Genomic DNA, 14,181 nt, shown 5'->3' with positions numbered 1-14,181 from the left:
CGTCCACAGGTGGGGGTTGTGCTTACAGCCCAACACCGTGCAGGACGTTTGGCATTTGCCAGAGAACACCAAGATTGGCAAATTCGCCACTGGCGCCCTGTGCTCTTCACAGATGAAAGCAGGTTCACACTGAGCACGTGACAGATGTGACAGGGTCTGGAGAGCCGTGGAGAACGTTCTGCTGCCTGCAACATCCTCCAGCATGACCGGTTTGGCGGTGGGTCAGTCATGGTGTGAGGTGGCATTTCTTTGGGGGGCCGCACAGCCCTCCATGTGCTCGCCAGAGGTAGCCTGACTGCCATTAGGTACCGAGATGAGATCCTCAGACCCCTTGTGAGACCATATGCTGGTGCGGTTGGCCCTGGGTTCCTCCTAATGCAAGACAATGCTAGACCTCATGTGGCTGGAGTGTGTCAGCAGTTCCTGCAAGAGGAAGGCATTGATGCTATGGACTGGCCCGCCCGTTCCCCAGACCTGAATCCAATTGAGCACATCTGGGACATCATGTCTCGCTCCATCCACCAACGCCACGTTGCACCACAGACTGTCCAGGAGTTGGCGGATGCTTTAGTCCAGGTCTGGGAGGAGATCCCTCAGGACACCATCCGCCACCTCATCAGGAGCATGCCCAGGCGTTGTAGGGAGGTCATACAGGCACGTGGAGGCCACACACACTACTGAGCCTCATTTTGACTTGTTTTAAGGACATTACATCAAAGTTGGATCAGCCTGTAGTGTGGTTTTCCACTTTAATTTTGACTGTGACTCCAAATCCAGACCTCCATGGGTTGATAAATTGGATTTCCATTCATTATTTTTGTGTGATTTTGTTGTCAGCACATTCAACTATGTAAAGAAAAAAGTATTTAATAACATTATTTCTTTCATTCAGATCTAGGATGTGTTGTTTAAGTGTTCCCTTTATTTTTTTGAGCAGTATATTTTACAGTGTTGAAATGTGCTAAACTATACTTCAATTGTGAAATGCCTGTCGTCTCATTCACAAGGTTGTCACGGCTTTGGCTTATGGGAGCCAAAGGAGTGTCTGGGGATCACAAAGTGGTCAAAGCTGCCTTTCTGTCAGAGTTTGTCTAGAGCCATTTGATCATACCCCAAAACCAACACAGGAAGTGTGTTGCGTTTGCATGCACATGTGTATGCGTGTGTGTGTATGCATGTGTGCATGTGTGTGAGTGTGTGTCTCTGTGTGTGGCTTTTCTGAACCATTTTATAATCTGTGCCACTGTATAAACACACTGCTGCACAGAACAACCCCAATGCTTTGCTTTAAGGCACAGCACTGACTGAGAAGCAAGTACACTTCTTTGCAGACATACTCTACATTTCCCCCCAAAATTAAGGATTTTACATACAGTACACAAAGGATTATTTGAATGCTAAAGAAAAATATTTCAAACATGACATTAAAAACATGACATTCACAGTTTTCCCAGAGCTATGTAAGCACTTTAACCTTTACAAAGACATTTGAGAATGTACATTACAGATGAAGCACTGAAAAAGTATACACTAGAAAGTAACATAGCCAAGCAATTTAAATAAAGCAGAGAGCGCAAGAGAGAAAAATAGATAAATATTTGGTCGTACTTTAAAGCATCCCTTTCATAGGGCATTGTTTTTGTTCGATTTTTTTAAAGTACTTGTAAGATTAACTTCTGCTCTCGTACAAGTGAATAATACAAAAAATAGAACATCTCTGGGACAGAGAGAAGACAGGTGAAAAGGTTCTGAAATGCAAGTCTTTGGTAATTATGGAAATAATGCTCAGGTTTTGAAATGCACTTAATTTTCCCTACTGAAACAGTGACTGTAGCAGCGTTATGGAAGTTTTTTATAATGTTTAAATAAATAACTGGTAGTTTCTCTATTGGATAAATGAACGATTGTCATCATAGTAATAATAATTTAGCTATAGATTATATCATAACTTAAACTAAGTGTTCTCAACATCATGTTTGCTATTTAGACATCAGATACAATCATACTTTATGTACAATAAGATTCTCCTTTTATAGTTTTTTTTAGAAAACATTGTAAACATTGCCCTAACTATTTCATATTTGTACAGAGGAAAGGCCCATCAAGGGCAAATAAAATCAAGTATAAAGATTTTCCCCCACAACAATGTCAAGGATGCTTGTTTTCATATATGAGTGGTTTATTTTATTGTCTGTGGCTCAACAATACTTTGTGCTGATCGTGCGTAATCTTTATCGCCCTGACGCCGGTTTGTACAGCGCAAAAAGAGAGGATTTGGCCTGAGGTCGTTAATATGGCCCAGTCTGTGATCGGGCAAAACCAGCACTCCTCTCTTTTCACAGACAGACAACATTTTCACAGTGCCCACTTATTATATAGGCAACGAAAGATATAAGCAATCTAAAAGATCAGATCAGATCAAAAGATCAGAAATCACATTGAAAAGAGACCATTAACATCTGGTCCTTTTTTGGTTTGTTTTTCTCTACTACTCCGCTTTTTGGCTGTACTAGTCTGTATATAAACATGAAAAGGACAGATATGCTCTTGTACTTTATTGCAAATCTGCCTTCAATTGAAAGAAGAGTAAATCGATGCGTAGTTGAGGTGATATGAGGTTTATATAGGCCTTGCACAGAGTTCTATATCCTCTAAGAAATGTGTGCAGAAATAACTATTTTCAATCCAAAAATGGACTATCAACTTGGTGTTAAATAGACATACATTTTCTGTGCAACGGACTTGGTGTGCAACAGCCCTTCCACCTGCAACATATTTGCAGCTACATATGAAAGTGATTGCCTGCCTACAGTAATTTTACTGCTTTGCAGACACACAAGAATATATGATCAATCTCTCCCCCCTACCTATTCAACCCCCCAGTATATGTAAACATTAGTAATCTTTCATTGGTTGTTGTTGAAAGTCTTTCGATAGAAAAAGGTCGACAGCATGGATTTTCATCAAGTAAAAAATATTTTTCCCCTCTTTGCATGTTTGTCCTTTCTACATTTGGTTTCATATAACATGCTTAATAAAATAAATCTATCCCTCCTCTCTTAAAACACAACTTTTTATAATATTCACTTATCTCACAAATGAGCACAGATCTTTTTGTTGCCTTATTGAGTGATGTTACCCACGTCCTAATGGTAATAAGTGTTTGTTGTCTTGAGCTAGATGTGTGTGTTCTCCTGTGTTCAGTGTTTGTGTGCGTGTAAGTTTGTGCGTGTGTGTGTTTTCTCACAGGTTCATACGGTGAGATCGTCTGACCTGGCCCTGCTGCTGGCTTTGCTCAATCTGCTCAGTGGTCTTGTGTCCTCTATCGTATCCATCGCCTCCATCCCCACCTTGGTTGAAGGTCCCCCGTCCCTGTCGACCACTTCCTCCTCCTCCACCACCTCCCCCACCTTCTCAACAACCTCCTCCACTACATCCTCCTCCTCACACTCCTCTTCCTCTTTCTTCCTTTCCACCCCCCCATCTACCACATCCTCTACCACTCCATCCACCACATCCTCCACCACCCCATCCACCACATCCTCTTCCGCCACTCCATCCACCACATCCTCTTCCGTCACTCCATCCACCACATCCTCCACCACCCCATCCACCACATCATCCTCCACCACCTCCTTCACCACCTCCTTCACCACCTCCTCCTCTTCATCCTCCACCTCCTCCTCCTGCTGCTGCTGCTCCTCCTCCTCTTGGTGTAGTGGTAGTCTGTCCTCCCCTATCTCTGTGGTCTGGGCGTAGGAAGGCAAGGTCCCATCGTACACCTTCGAAATGTCCTCCATGTGCCCCAGTTCCTCCACTTTCTCCTGCTTGCACTGAAAGGGCGGGGCCAGAGGGATTAGCCTCCCTGCCTCCATGCATGCCTCCACTAGGGGGTAGTGGTGGGTTTCCTCCTCCAGCAGCCTGTAGCCTTTTGCTCTCTGGAAGGAAGGCACGGCCAGGGGGGGCAGGCTCTTGAGAACCCCCCCTGGAGGGGGCAGGGGGCTTGGGCCCTCACCCTGGGCTGGCCCCGGGGCTGGCTTGCAGAAGATGAAGCGGATCTTCTTCAGGCTCAGGTGACTAATCTCCACAAAGTTGAGGAAGAGGGAGACGCAAGCCACGGCCAGCATGAATATGATGAAGACAGTCTTCTCTGTGGGGCGAGACACAAAGCAGTCCACGGTGTTGGGGCAGGGCCATCGGCTGCACTTATACAGCGGCAGGATGCGGAAGCCGTACAGGAAGTACTGGCCCACCACGAAGCCCACCTCAAACAGCGTCTTGAAGATTATGTGGCAGATGTAGGTCCTCAGCAGGGTGCCTTCCAGCCTGAACTTCTTGCTGCCCTTGGTGCTGGTCTCCTTGGTGGTGTGCACACTACCCTGGTCGGGCGCTAGAGGCAGCCGCTCCTCACTCAGCTCCTGCTGGCGACTCAGCTCAGCCTCCTCACGCTCTTTGCGTTTCTCCTCCATGTGGACATGGTGCACGGCATGGCCTACGTACACCAGAGATGGAGTGGACACGAAGATGATCTGCAGAACCCACAAGCGAATGTGGGAGATGGGGAAGGCCTCGTCGTAACACACGTTCTCACAACCGGGCTGCTGCGTGTTACAGACGTAGTCCGACTGCTCGTCACCCCACACAAACTCTGCCGCCGTACCCAGGATGAGAATGCGGAAGATGAAGAGGACCGTGAGCCACACCCGGCCAATCACCGTTGAGTGCTCATTCACTTCCTCTAAAATATTACCCAGAAAGCTCCAGTCACCCATGATAGGTCCGTAGCGCTGTAGATAGAATGAATGGATGGATGCAGGGGGTTAGGGAGGGTGGAGGAAACAGAGAGTGCGAGAGAGAGAGAGAGATGCAGGGGGACAGGTAAGGTGGAGGAAACAGAGAGAGAGAGATGCAGGGGGGACCAGGAGTGTGGAGGAAACTGAGAGAGAGATGCAAGGGGGACAAGGAGGGTGGAGGAAACTGAGAAAGGGAGTTGCAGGGGGGTCAGTGAGGGTGGAGGAAACAGAGAGAGAGAGAGAGAGAGAGAGAGATAAGTGTTAAAAACAGATGGGTGGAAGAAGCGAAACTTCCAAAAAGTCCTGCCCCTCACCACACAGTTATCACAATGTTTTCATTTCAGCTGAAAAGCTGTTGCATGTCAAAATCTAAATAATGCCAACAGAACAGCCAGCCATCGTGGTAAAGTCAATTTACAGTCCATACACAAGGTCTGTACAGTACACAAGGTACACAGCGTAAAAATTAACCGCCTTTTAGGACTTTTGTACTCTGCATGTTCCCCTTTATTATCCATAATAATCAGAAACACAAAGCAAAATGGTCTTGCTGTAGTCTCGCTAAAGCACTGTTCCACTAGCCACCAAATGCTACCAAATCAACCATCCATGAAAACTAGCAATAACACACCCATAACCCAAATGTTTACATCTGTAAGGTATGATGGTTAAACGTTATCAAATGGGCAACTTGCCACAGCTGCGGCTCCAGTGAACTTGTAGTGTCCTGTCCTGTTCTCTTGGTACCCGGGGAAAAGTGAACTTTATTCTGCCCTCTTTCCCACCTAAAGCCCTGTCCTTGTCGCGCCACTGAGCAGATGTGAATGAATCAGCTCTGATGGTTGGTTTTTAGTTTGCTGCAATATTGAAGCTTGGAGCCAGACGGCCTTGATTCGCCGGGTGAGGCGTGGTGACGCAGGAGACAATAGGATCAACAGACCCAGAGAGGGGATGTATGGGAGCCGGCCTGAGGCTCCCAAAGTGACATGGACGCTGCAGAGCCAGGGCACATGGTACATCCCCTCTGCACCCCGCCTTACTGCAGCCCTCCACAGAGAGCGAGTTAGAGAGACAAAACAGCCACAGCAGCTGACCTACCACTGGCCACTGTCCTACTATCAACCTGCAGAGACAGAGTCAAGCTTGAACTCTGTGAGAAGTGCAGGGAGGGGGCAGAATGTCCTCATGGACCTACACTGGGTTTTTGGTTGATGTCTTTTCATCAATGGTCATATGGTTCTATTTTACAGCTGAGTGGGGATGTATTGTCATCGCTGTTCATTGCGCAACCTGAGTGGTAACCTATTGTTATAGTCTAGTGTGGAGCAAAAGTATTTTCTTTAGGCATACTTTTTGCAAATAACTTAAATTATGACCATTCATATTCTTATACAATTGACAGTATATTATATGTGGCATGCATTGGATTGACTTTGGAATAGTAAACTTAATCTCTTCAGAAAAAGTCTAGTTAACAATGAATTTAGTGGTCATTAAAAAAGTGTATTTACAGGTGTGCTCACATTTTAGAAGGACCCAAGGCAGGAAGCAGAGTGACAACACAGTGTGACATCATAGTAGACAGGGAGGCTATAGATGGTAAGTACGAAAACAATACTGTAATGAGGATTCACAGTTTTCGTCTACATTACTTTGGTACATGTGTGACTGTTTATGAGCTGAATACGAATCATGTCATGTGTATGTTCTACACATACCATAGCTCTAGTCAGTGTCATAGGTTGCAATTATCTGTCTGGAATGTGAAGAATTTCAACTATTGAGTGAAAGGATGTGTAGACAGGTCTCATCTTTCCAGGAATAGGTAACACAAATGTCAAACCTTTATGGCTTGGTTTTATCTTTCGATCTACAGTTTAACTTGTCTTGCAGATGATGTAATGTCTACAACATCATGACATCATATGCAAAAAAAAAATAATGTACGAGTGCTGTAACATATTTGCAACTGATTTGTCAAATTAAATTACATTGTTTCATGGAATGATTTTAAGGTCAAATCAAAAAGGATTTGTTGCATTCAGAAACTCTCCACAGCATTCTCAGTGTATTTATCTCAACCCAATACCTGGCACAGGAAGATTGTCATGGCGTTGGCCTGTGGGTAAGGTTTATGACCCCCCCCATAAATACCTTTCTCCCTTCCCATCTCTCTCTGACCCTACTGAAAGACTTTTGAATAGCCTTTGTTAAAAATAGAGAGTCTGGGAACATCAAACAAGTTGGGGGAAAGGAACCATATTTCGGTAATAGAACCAGTTGGAAATATGCGTTGGAACTTAATGAGTATGGATGTCAGTTCGGTTGTCATCTGAGACATTATGACTGATGACAGGATGACATAAACTGTATCTGGGAAAGTCTACACATTCTAGTTATCAAATTCACATGGAATTGTTGTGCAATTTAAATGTTTGATATTGAAACTGTTTGTTAGAAGATTAAATGTAATTTTAGCTTCCAAATGAGAGAATTGGGTTTTCATAAGGAAAGTGCCTTGCTTAATCAGTGGCTAAAAATAAGAGGCCACTTGAAAATGCCAAAATGAAGTTCCATTAAGTGTTGTTTTTCCTGTGTATGGAGGGAGGCAGGTGCAGTGTTTCGGTTTAAAAAAACAAAAACAATGTATTTACGCAGCCCCTGTGAAGAGACAGGGGTTATAAACGATGAAACACACCCTTCTCCCCTCGCCACTATATAAGACAATGACACAATGTAGCCAGGGTTCCACTAAGTGAGGTCTGCAGACTCTGCGTTAAAAGGACACACATGTCAAGTACAGAACTAAGCCAACCTCAGCGTGAGCTTTGGTTGCGAATGGTATGAACTTTGAACGCTTATTCACTACAGAAGTGATACTTCCTAGCAGTTGAGTTAGCAGCGGCCGCTGTAAACGTGGGCTAGGAAAGGACGGACGACGGATCCAGTCTAACACACGACGAAGATACTACAACGTATCGAATTTACCACCAGAGACATTCTTCCGAGGACAGGAAGATCTCTGTTGGCCAACACGGCCAGCATCTACGACCAACCTACCGAAGCGCAGCTCAGAGTAAATATTTATTGCATTTTCCTTTTCCAAATGGGCGGAAATTTAGAATGCATACGTTAATGTATTTACGATGGCATAGCAAAGCTGTTTCTGTGTTCCTCAGTCTTCCCGCTCTTTCATTCAAGCCCAACCCCCTTTCTTTGTGTAACAAGCCGCCATGTCAGCTCCATCCACCAGGGCCGTTTTCTGCATGACATCATTTGTATTCTGTGTATATGTAATTCTGTGTGATTAGTTTAGGTATTTGGTAAATAGATAACTAAACCCAATTTTGTATTGCTGATTCAACTTGTTAGCCAGGGTTCGTGCAGATAACCAAGAATTGACAACTTTCATTATGAGACTGAAAATAAGATAAGGATTAATATTGACGGCTATCGATGTAAAATATTACTACGTTTTTAAGAGTTTATTCGGAAGATAACGGCTCTATAAACACTCTTCCGTGGTGTCCCGACTTTCTAGTTAATTACATTTACATGATTAGCTAATCAGGTGATATTAATTACAGAGAATGGATTTTATAGGATAGCATGTCATATCACTTAATCCGGCATAGGCACAGACACGACAAGATAAATACAATTACAATACAATACATAAACAATTGCATTGAGCTTCAAACAGTCTAACTCAAACACCCCCCCACTCGTTCATAACAAAGCCACTTTTCTCACACTCTGCATGTTTCTCTGACTCTGTTGTTGACATGATTCAGGAGCTCAGCTTTAGAGCAGGTGACAAGAACAGGAAGGCAGTAAGAGAGGCCAGAGCGTCATCATTTTGAAGGTGATACAGCAGGTCTCAATGGTATGTTTATCACCTGTCACACACACGCAGGCACACACATATACAAACAGTCGCACACACACATGCACACACACACACACACACACACACACACACACACACACACAAACAGACACACACACATACAAACATGCACACACACAGACACACACACACATGCAACCAAACACACACACATGCATACACACACATTCACATGCTCACAGACAGGTATACACTAAAATATAAGACTTGTCAGTGGCTAATTTAGAGATATATTAGTGACTAGTCAGTGGCTAATAGAGAGATATATTAGTGACTTGTCAGTGGCTAATTGTCACGCCCTGACCTTAGAGAGCCGTGTTTTTTCTCTATTTGGTTAGGTCAGGGTGTGGGGTGGGCATTCTATGCATTCTATTTCTTTGTTTTGGCCGAGTATGGTTTCCAATCAGAGGCAGCTGTTTCTCGTTGTCTCTGATTGGGAATCATTCTTAGGCAGCCTTTTTCCCACCTGTGTTTGTGGGTAGTTGTTTTCTGTTTTGTATTCGTTACCTGATGAAACTGTTTGGCTTTTCGTTTTGTTGTTTTGTTCGTGTGTTTCATAGTTAAATAAAATCATGAGCACTTACCACGCCGCACTTTGGTCCCCTTCTTCCTACGAACGCCGTTACACTAATAGAGAGATATATTAGTGACTAGTCAGTGGCTAATAGAGAGATATATTAGTGACTTGTCAGTGGCTAATTTAAAGATTAATTAGTGACTAGTCAGTAGCTAATAGAGAGATATATTAGTGACTTGTCAGTGGCTAATAGAGAGACATATTAGTGACTAGTCAGTGGCTAATAGAGATATATATTAGTGACTTGCCAGTGGCTAATAGAGAGATATATTAGTGACTTGTCAGTGGCTAATAGAGAGATATATTAGTGACTTGTTAGTGGCTAATAGAGAGATATATTAGTGACTAGTCAGTGGCTAATAGAGAGATATATTAGTGACTTGTCAGTTGCTAATAGAGAGATATGTTAGTGACTTGTCAGTGGCTAATAGAGAGATATATTAGTGACTTGTCAGTGGCTAATAGAGAGATATATTAGTGACTTGTCAGTAGCTAATAGAGAGATATATTAGTGACTTGTCAGTGGCTAATAGAGAGATATATTAGTGACTTGTCAGTTGCTAATAGAGAGATATATTAGTGAATTGTCAGTGGCAAATAGAGAGATACGTTAGTGACTTGTCAGTGGCTAATAGAGAGATATATTAGTGACTTGTCAGTGGCTAATAGACAGATATATTAGTGACTTGTCAGTGGCTAATAGAGAGATACGTTAGTGACTTGTCAGTGGCTAATAGAGAGATATATTAGTGACTTGTCAGTGGCAAATAGAGAGATACGTTAGTGACTTGTCAGTGGCTAATAGAGAGATATATTAGTGACTTGTCAGTGGCTAATAGAGAGATATATTAGTGACTTGTCAGTGGCTAATAGAGAGATACGTTAGTGACTTGTCAGTGGCTAATAGAGAGATATATTAGTGACTTGTCAGTGGCTAATAGAGAGATATATTAGTGACTTGTCAGTGGCTAATAGAGAGATATATTAGTGACTTGTCAGTGGCTAATAGAGCAATATATTAGTGACTTGTCAGTGGCTAATAGAGATATATATTAGAGCCATAAACATAAGTAATTCAGTGGAGTCACTTTTTATGATCACAAATAAGTGACTCCATATTAGGTCAATTCTACACTTAGACCGTGAGTGTCCTCCAACTTGGAAACCACAATCCTACTTCTCACCGCGCCAAGACTTGAGACGGCAGATACAGTACATACAAACCACACTCAGAAGTGGGAGAGGTTTATTTGAAGAAAGGAAGTGTTTGTCTGTTATCTAAACTGTTGAAATATTGTGATCCAGAAGGAGCCTTTGGTGCATCGATTCAATGGAAGGGAAAAGCGGTTATGTTGCAGTCAATGGGCAATGTTTCATGTAACCTAGACAGAACGATTATTTAGATTTACAAAATGTATTTCCTCTGCACAATCTCATTCTCATGACCCAGAGTCGCTCAATGTAGTCAAGAGATTTGCTGTATATTACTGTACATTTAGGGTAAAGTTTTTCCATTGTAGTTTAACCCCATACAATATTACAAGCCAAATAGAGATGTGCTGACAACCACACACCTGTAAGGAAAGTTAGAATTGACACCTTTGAGGAATCATTAGATAACAACAATAGTTTATTGGGCCTTAAACGGATTGTCTGACTCAGTTCCTTTAATGCACTAGTCAATAGTGGAGACAAGCCACAACACCTTTCTACACCACTACATCTCCTGTCTCATTTTACTAAGCCCTCCACTGGGATTTCCTCCAACCAGTAAATGATTATGCCCTGTGTGACATCATTGGTTTGTGGACTGGACCCCACAACCTGGGTCTTCTGTCTCTGGGGTGTCAATGAGGTATTTGGTCTCAAAGTCTGTATAGCAAGAGCAAACTGCCTGGAACAGCAGTACAGCAATAACCAGAATGGTTTTGACCCAAGACTAATGTGTCAGGGGCGTCGTAAAGGACAGACCAAGGCGCATCGGGTATCATGCTCATCTTCTTTTTTATTACGAGTGAACGAAATAAACCAACGCCAAACAACAGTTTCGTAAGGACACAAGGACTATACGAAAAACAACCACCCACAAAACCCAAAGGAAAACAGGCTGCCTAAGTATGGCTTCCAATCAGAGACAACAAAAGACACCTGCCTCTGATTGGAAACCACACTCGGCCAAACCTGGAAAACGGAACATAGAAAATGAAAACTAGAACCAAAGTCCCCTAGACCAAAAACCCCAAAACACACAAAACAAACACTCCCGCCACGCCCTGACCATACTACAATGACAAAAGACTCCTTTACTGGTCAGGACGTGACATAATGTCTATTTCCGGACAAAACCAAGAAACAGATTGAATCCTGGTCTTCCTTTATCACATAGTGTTATTACTTATCAAATTATTACATCCACTTGGTACTGGTACTCCCTGTATATAGTCATGTTATCGTTATTCGTTATTCACTGTGTATTCATTCCTTGTGTCACTCAATTTTTTTTCTTTACTCTGTATTGTTGGAAAAGGACTCGTAGGTAAGCTTTTCACTGTTAGTCTACACTTGTTTACGAAGCATGTGACAAATCATATTTGATTTGATTTGATTCTTTGTCTATGTTACTGATGAGACTTCCAGAACATCAGGTGTCAAGTTAGTGGATATTTTAGGAAATAGTTTTCTGTGTTTACAGAATTATGAGGCTAGTCGTGATGTGCCTGCCAGTCATCCTCAGATGTGAATATCATTGAAAATCCCAAGCAAAAGGTTATGATGCACATTTCCTCTCCACCAACCCCAGGAAAACAACACCCTAAGATCACTGCAGACCAGCAACCCCAGCAGAACAACCCACTAAAGGAGATCACTGCAGACCACTAACCCCAGGAGAACAACCCACTAAAGGAGATCACTGCACACCACCAACCCCAGGATAACAACCCACTAAAGGAGATCACTGCAGAATACACAGGTGTGGTGGAGACCAAGGAGAGTGACCAGAGCAGATGGGCCCATAGTGAGGAAGGGAGTCATGCTGTATACTCAGAGGGCTGGGTAGCTGGGGGACTCCCTTTAAAGCGCTGTGTGTTGGTATGGTGGCCGCTGGCATTCTGAGCCCTGCAGTGGGCCCGTGAATGGCGCTCGGATTTCACACAAAGACATGATATCGTGATGAAGGGCGCAAACTCAATTGATCATGTGCGGTGAGGCGTGAGGAAAGATTAGATCCCTGTGGCAGGGCAAAACGCCGCTAATCAGAATGCTAACACGCTAACAAACCTATTGTATGGCGATCTGCCTAGGTGCCACGCACTTCCTGCTCCCAGCTTAGCCTGTTCCAAAAGAGTGAGTGAGTGGGAAAAGAGAGAGAGAGAAAAGAGAAAAGAGAGAGAAAAGAGAAAAGAGAGAGAGAGAAAAGAGAAGAGAGAGAGAGAAAAGAGAAGAGAGAGAAGAGAGAGAAGAGAGAGAGAAGAGAGAGAAAGAGAGAGAGAGAGAGAGAGAGAGAGAGCGAGAGAGAGAGAGAGATTAAAGTGATGGTACAAACTCATATACAGTAAGAGCAAAAATACAGTGAGGAGGGTCAACAGAGTAAATACAGTGAGGAGAGTGAATACTGTAAGGAGAGTAAACAGAGAAAATACAGTGAGGAGAGTAAACAGAGTAAATACAGTGAGTATGGTAAACAAAGTAAATACAGTGCAGGAGAGTAAACAGAGTAAATACAGTGTGGAGAGTAAACAGAGTAAATACAGTGAGGAGAGTAAACAGAGTAAATACAGTGAGGAGAGTAAACAGAGTAAATACAGTGAGGAGAGTAAACAGAGTAAATACAGTGAGGAGAGTAAACAGAGTAAATACAGTGAGGAGAGTAAACAGAGTAAATACAGTGAGGAGAGTAAACAGAGTAAATAGAGTGAGTAGAGTAAACAGAGTAAATACAGTGAGGAGAGTAAACAGAGTAAATACAGTAAGTATGGTAAACAGAGTAAATACAGTGAGGAGAGTAAACAGAGTAAATTGTGGTGGATGAATCAGAATTAGTTGGGTAACATAGATAATTAAGATGTCTTATCTGCATAATATGCATATGTCATATACTTGTTATTAGAATGTATCCCTTTGGACTTTGGTGTTGGCAGTTGTACTTCTTCCCTCACCTGGGGCTCAGTCTCTTGGGGCCCAGAGAGGGGAGAGGTCAGGCTTGTCTTTTACATGTCTCTGGTGCTATGCAGAATATCAGAAAGGGAAGAGGACAGGATGGAACATGGTTTTCATATGAGAATGTGTCTTTACCTATTCTTAAACCATGTGAAGGGATGGCGTGATTAAGGGGGAACCAATTACGTGTCTCCACAATGTCTGTGCACAAGTCACTACCCCCTTTGGCATTGGGGGAGGTGTATGGCAGTGTCTGGAACCATTGTATGTCCCCTCTGATGTTGCACTTATCCTGGGATAGTGTATGACCTATAGGCTCACTCCCCTCAGTGAGCTTGTCCAGAAGTGGGGTCAAGAAGGGGTTTTACTTGAGATGGCAGTATCTAGAGTTGACAATTGATTTATGCCATTGGATGAGTTGGTGTTTTTGTGCTAGGAGTGACAGGAACAAGATAGCAACCTCTTCTTAGGGACCAAACTGAACGATAATTTATAGCGAATGCTATCTGGCTACGGGATACTCCTTTCTCATTATAAAGTTCCTTTGTGAACTGTTCCTAATATCTGTGGTTTGTTATGTTGACTAGGGGGGTGGATCTTTGCTTTAAAAGATCTCAGTAGCCATTGTGTTGTCACTCAACGGTTCATTAGAAATAGGGAATCGTTGAAAGTCAGTGGTATTGCAAAGCTCTTATTATTAAAGATGTGGTTTAAGTTATAACTCTGACTGGTGTGTGAAGTTT

General features: G+C 43.0%; 1 protein-coding gene across 1 annotated transcript; it reads right to left on the bottom strand.

The window, feature by feature from the left end:
- Nucleotides 1-2,882: 2,882 nt before the first annotated feature.
- LOC115161148 (gap junction alpha-8 protein-like) lies at nucleotides 2,883-4,772 on the bottom strand. Its single transcript, XM_029711918.1, has 2 exons — nucleotides 3,678-4,772; nucleotides 2,883-3,350 (listed from the first exon to the last, which is right to left on the bottom strand). Exons 1-2 carry the CDS (start codon nucleotides 4,770-4,772, stop codon nucleotides 3,252-3,254), a joined length of 1,194 nt encoding a protein of 397 aa, XP_029567778.1. The 3' UTR covers nucleotides 2,883-3,251.
- Between the last annotated feature and the right edge of the window lie 9,409 nt (nucleotides 4,773-14,181).

The sequence above is a fragment of the Salmo trutta genome, chromosome 24 (assembly GCF_901001165.1).
Source record: "Salmo trutta chromosome 24, fSalTru1.1, whole genome shotgun sequence".
Classification (NCBI taxonomy): domain Eukaryota; kingdom Metazoa; phylum Chordata; class Actinopteri; order Salmoniformes; family Salmonidae; genus Salmo; species Salmo trutta.
Note: the sequence above shows the minus strand (reverse complement) of the source record. Positions and strands in the feature narration are given on the sequence as shown.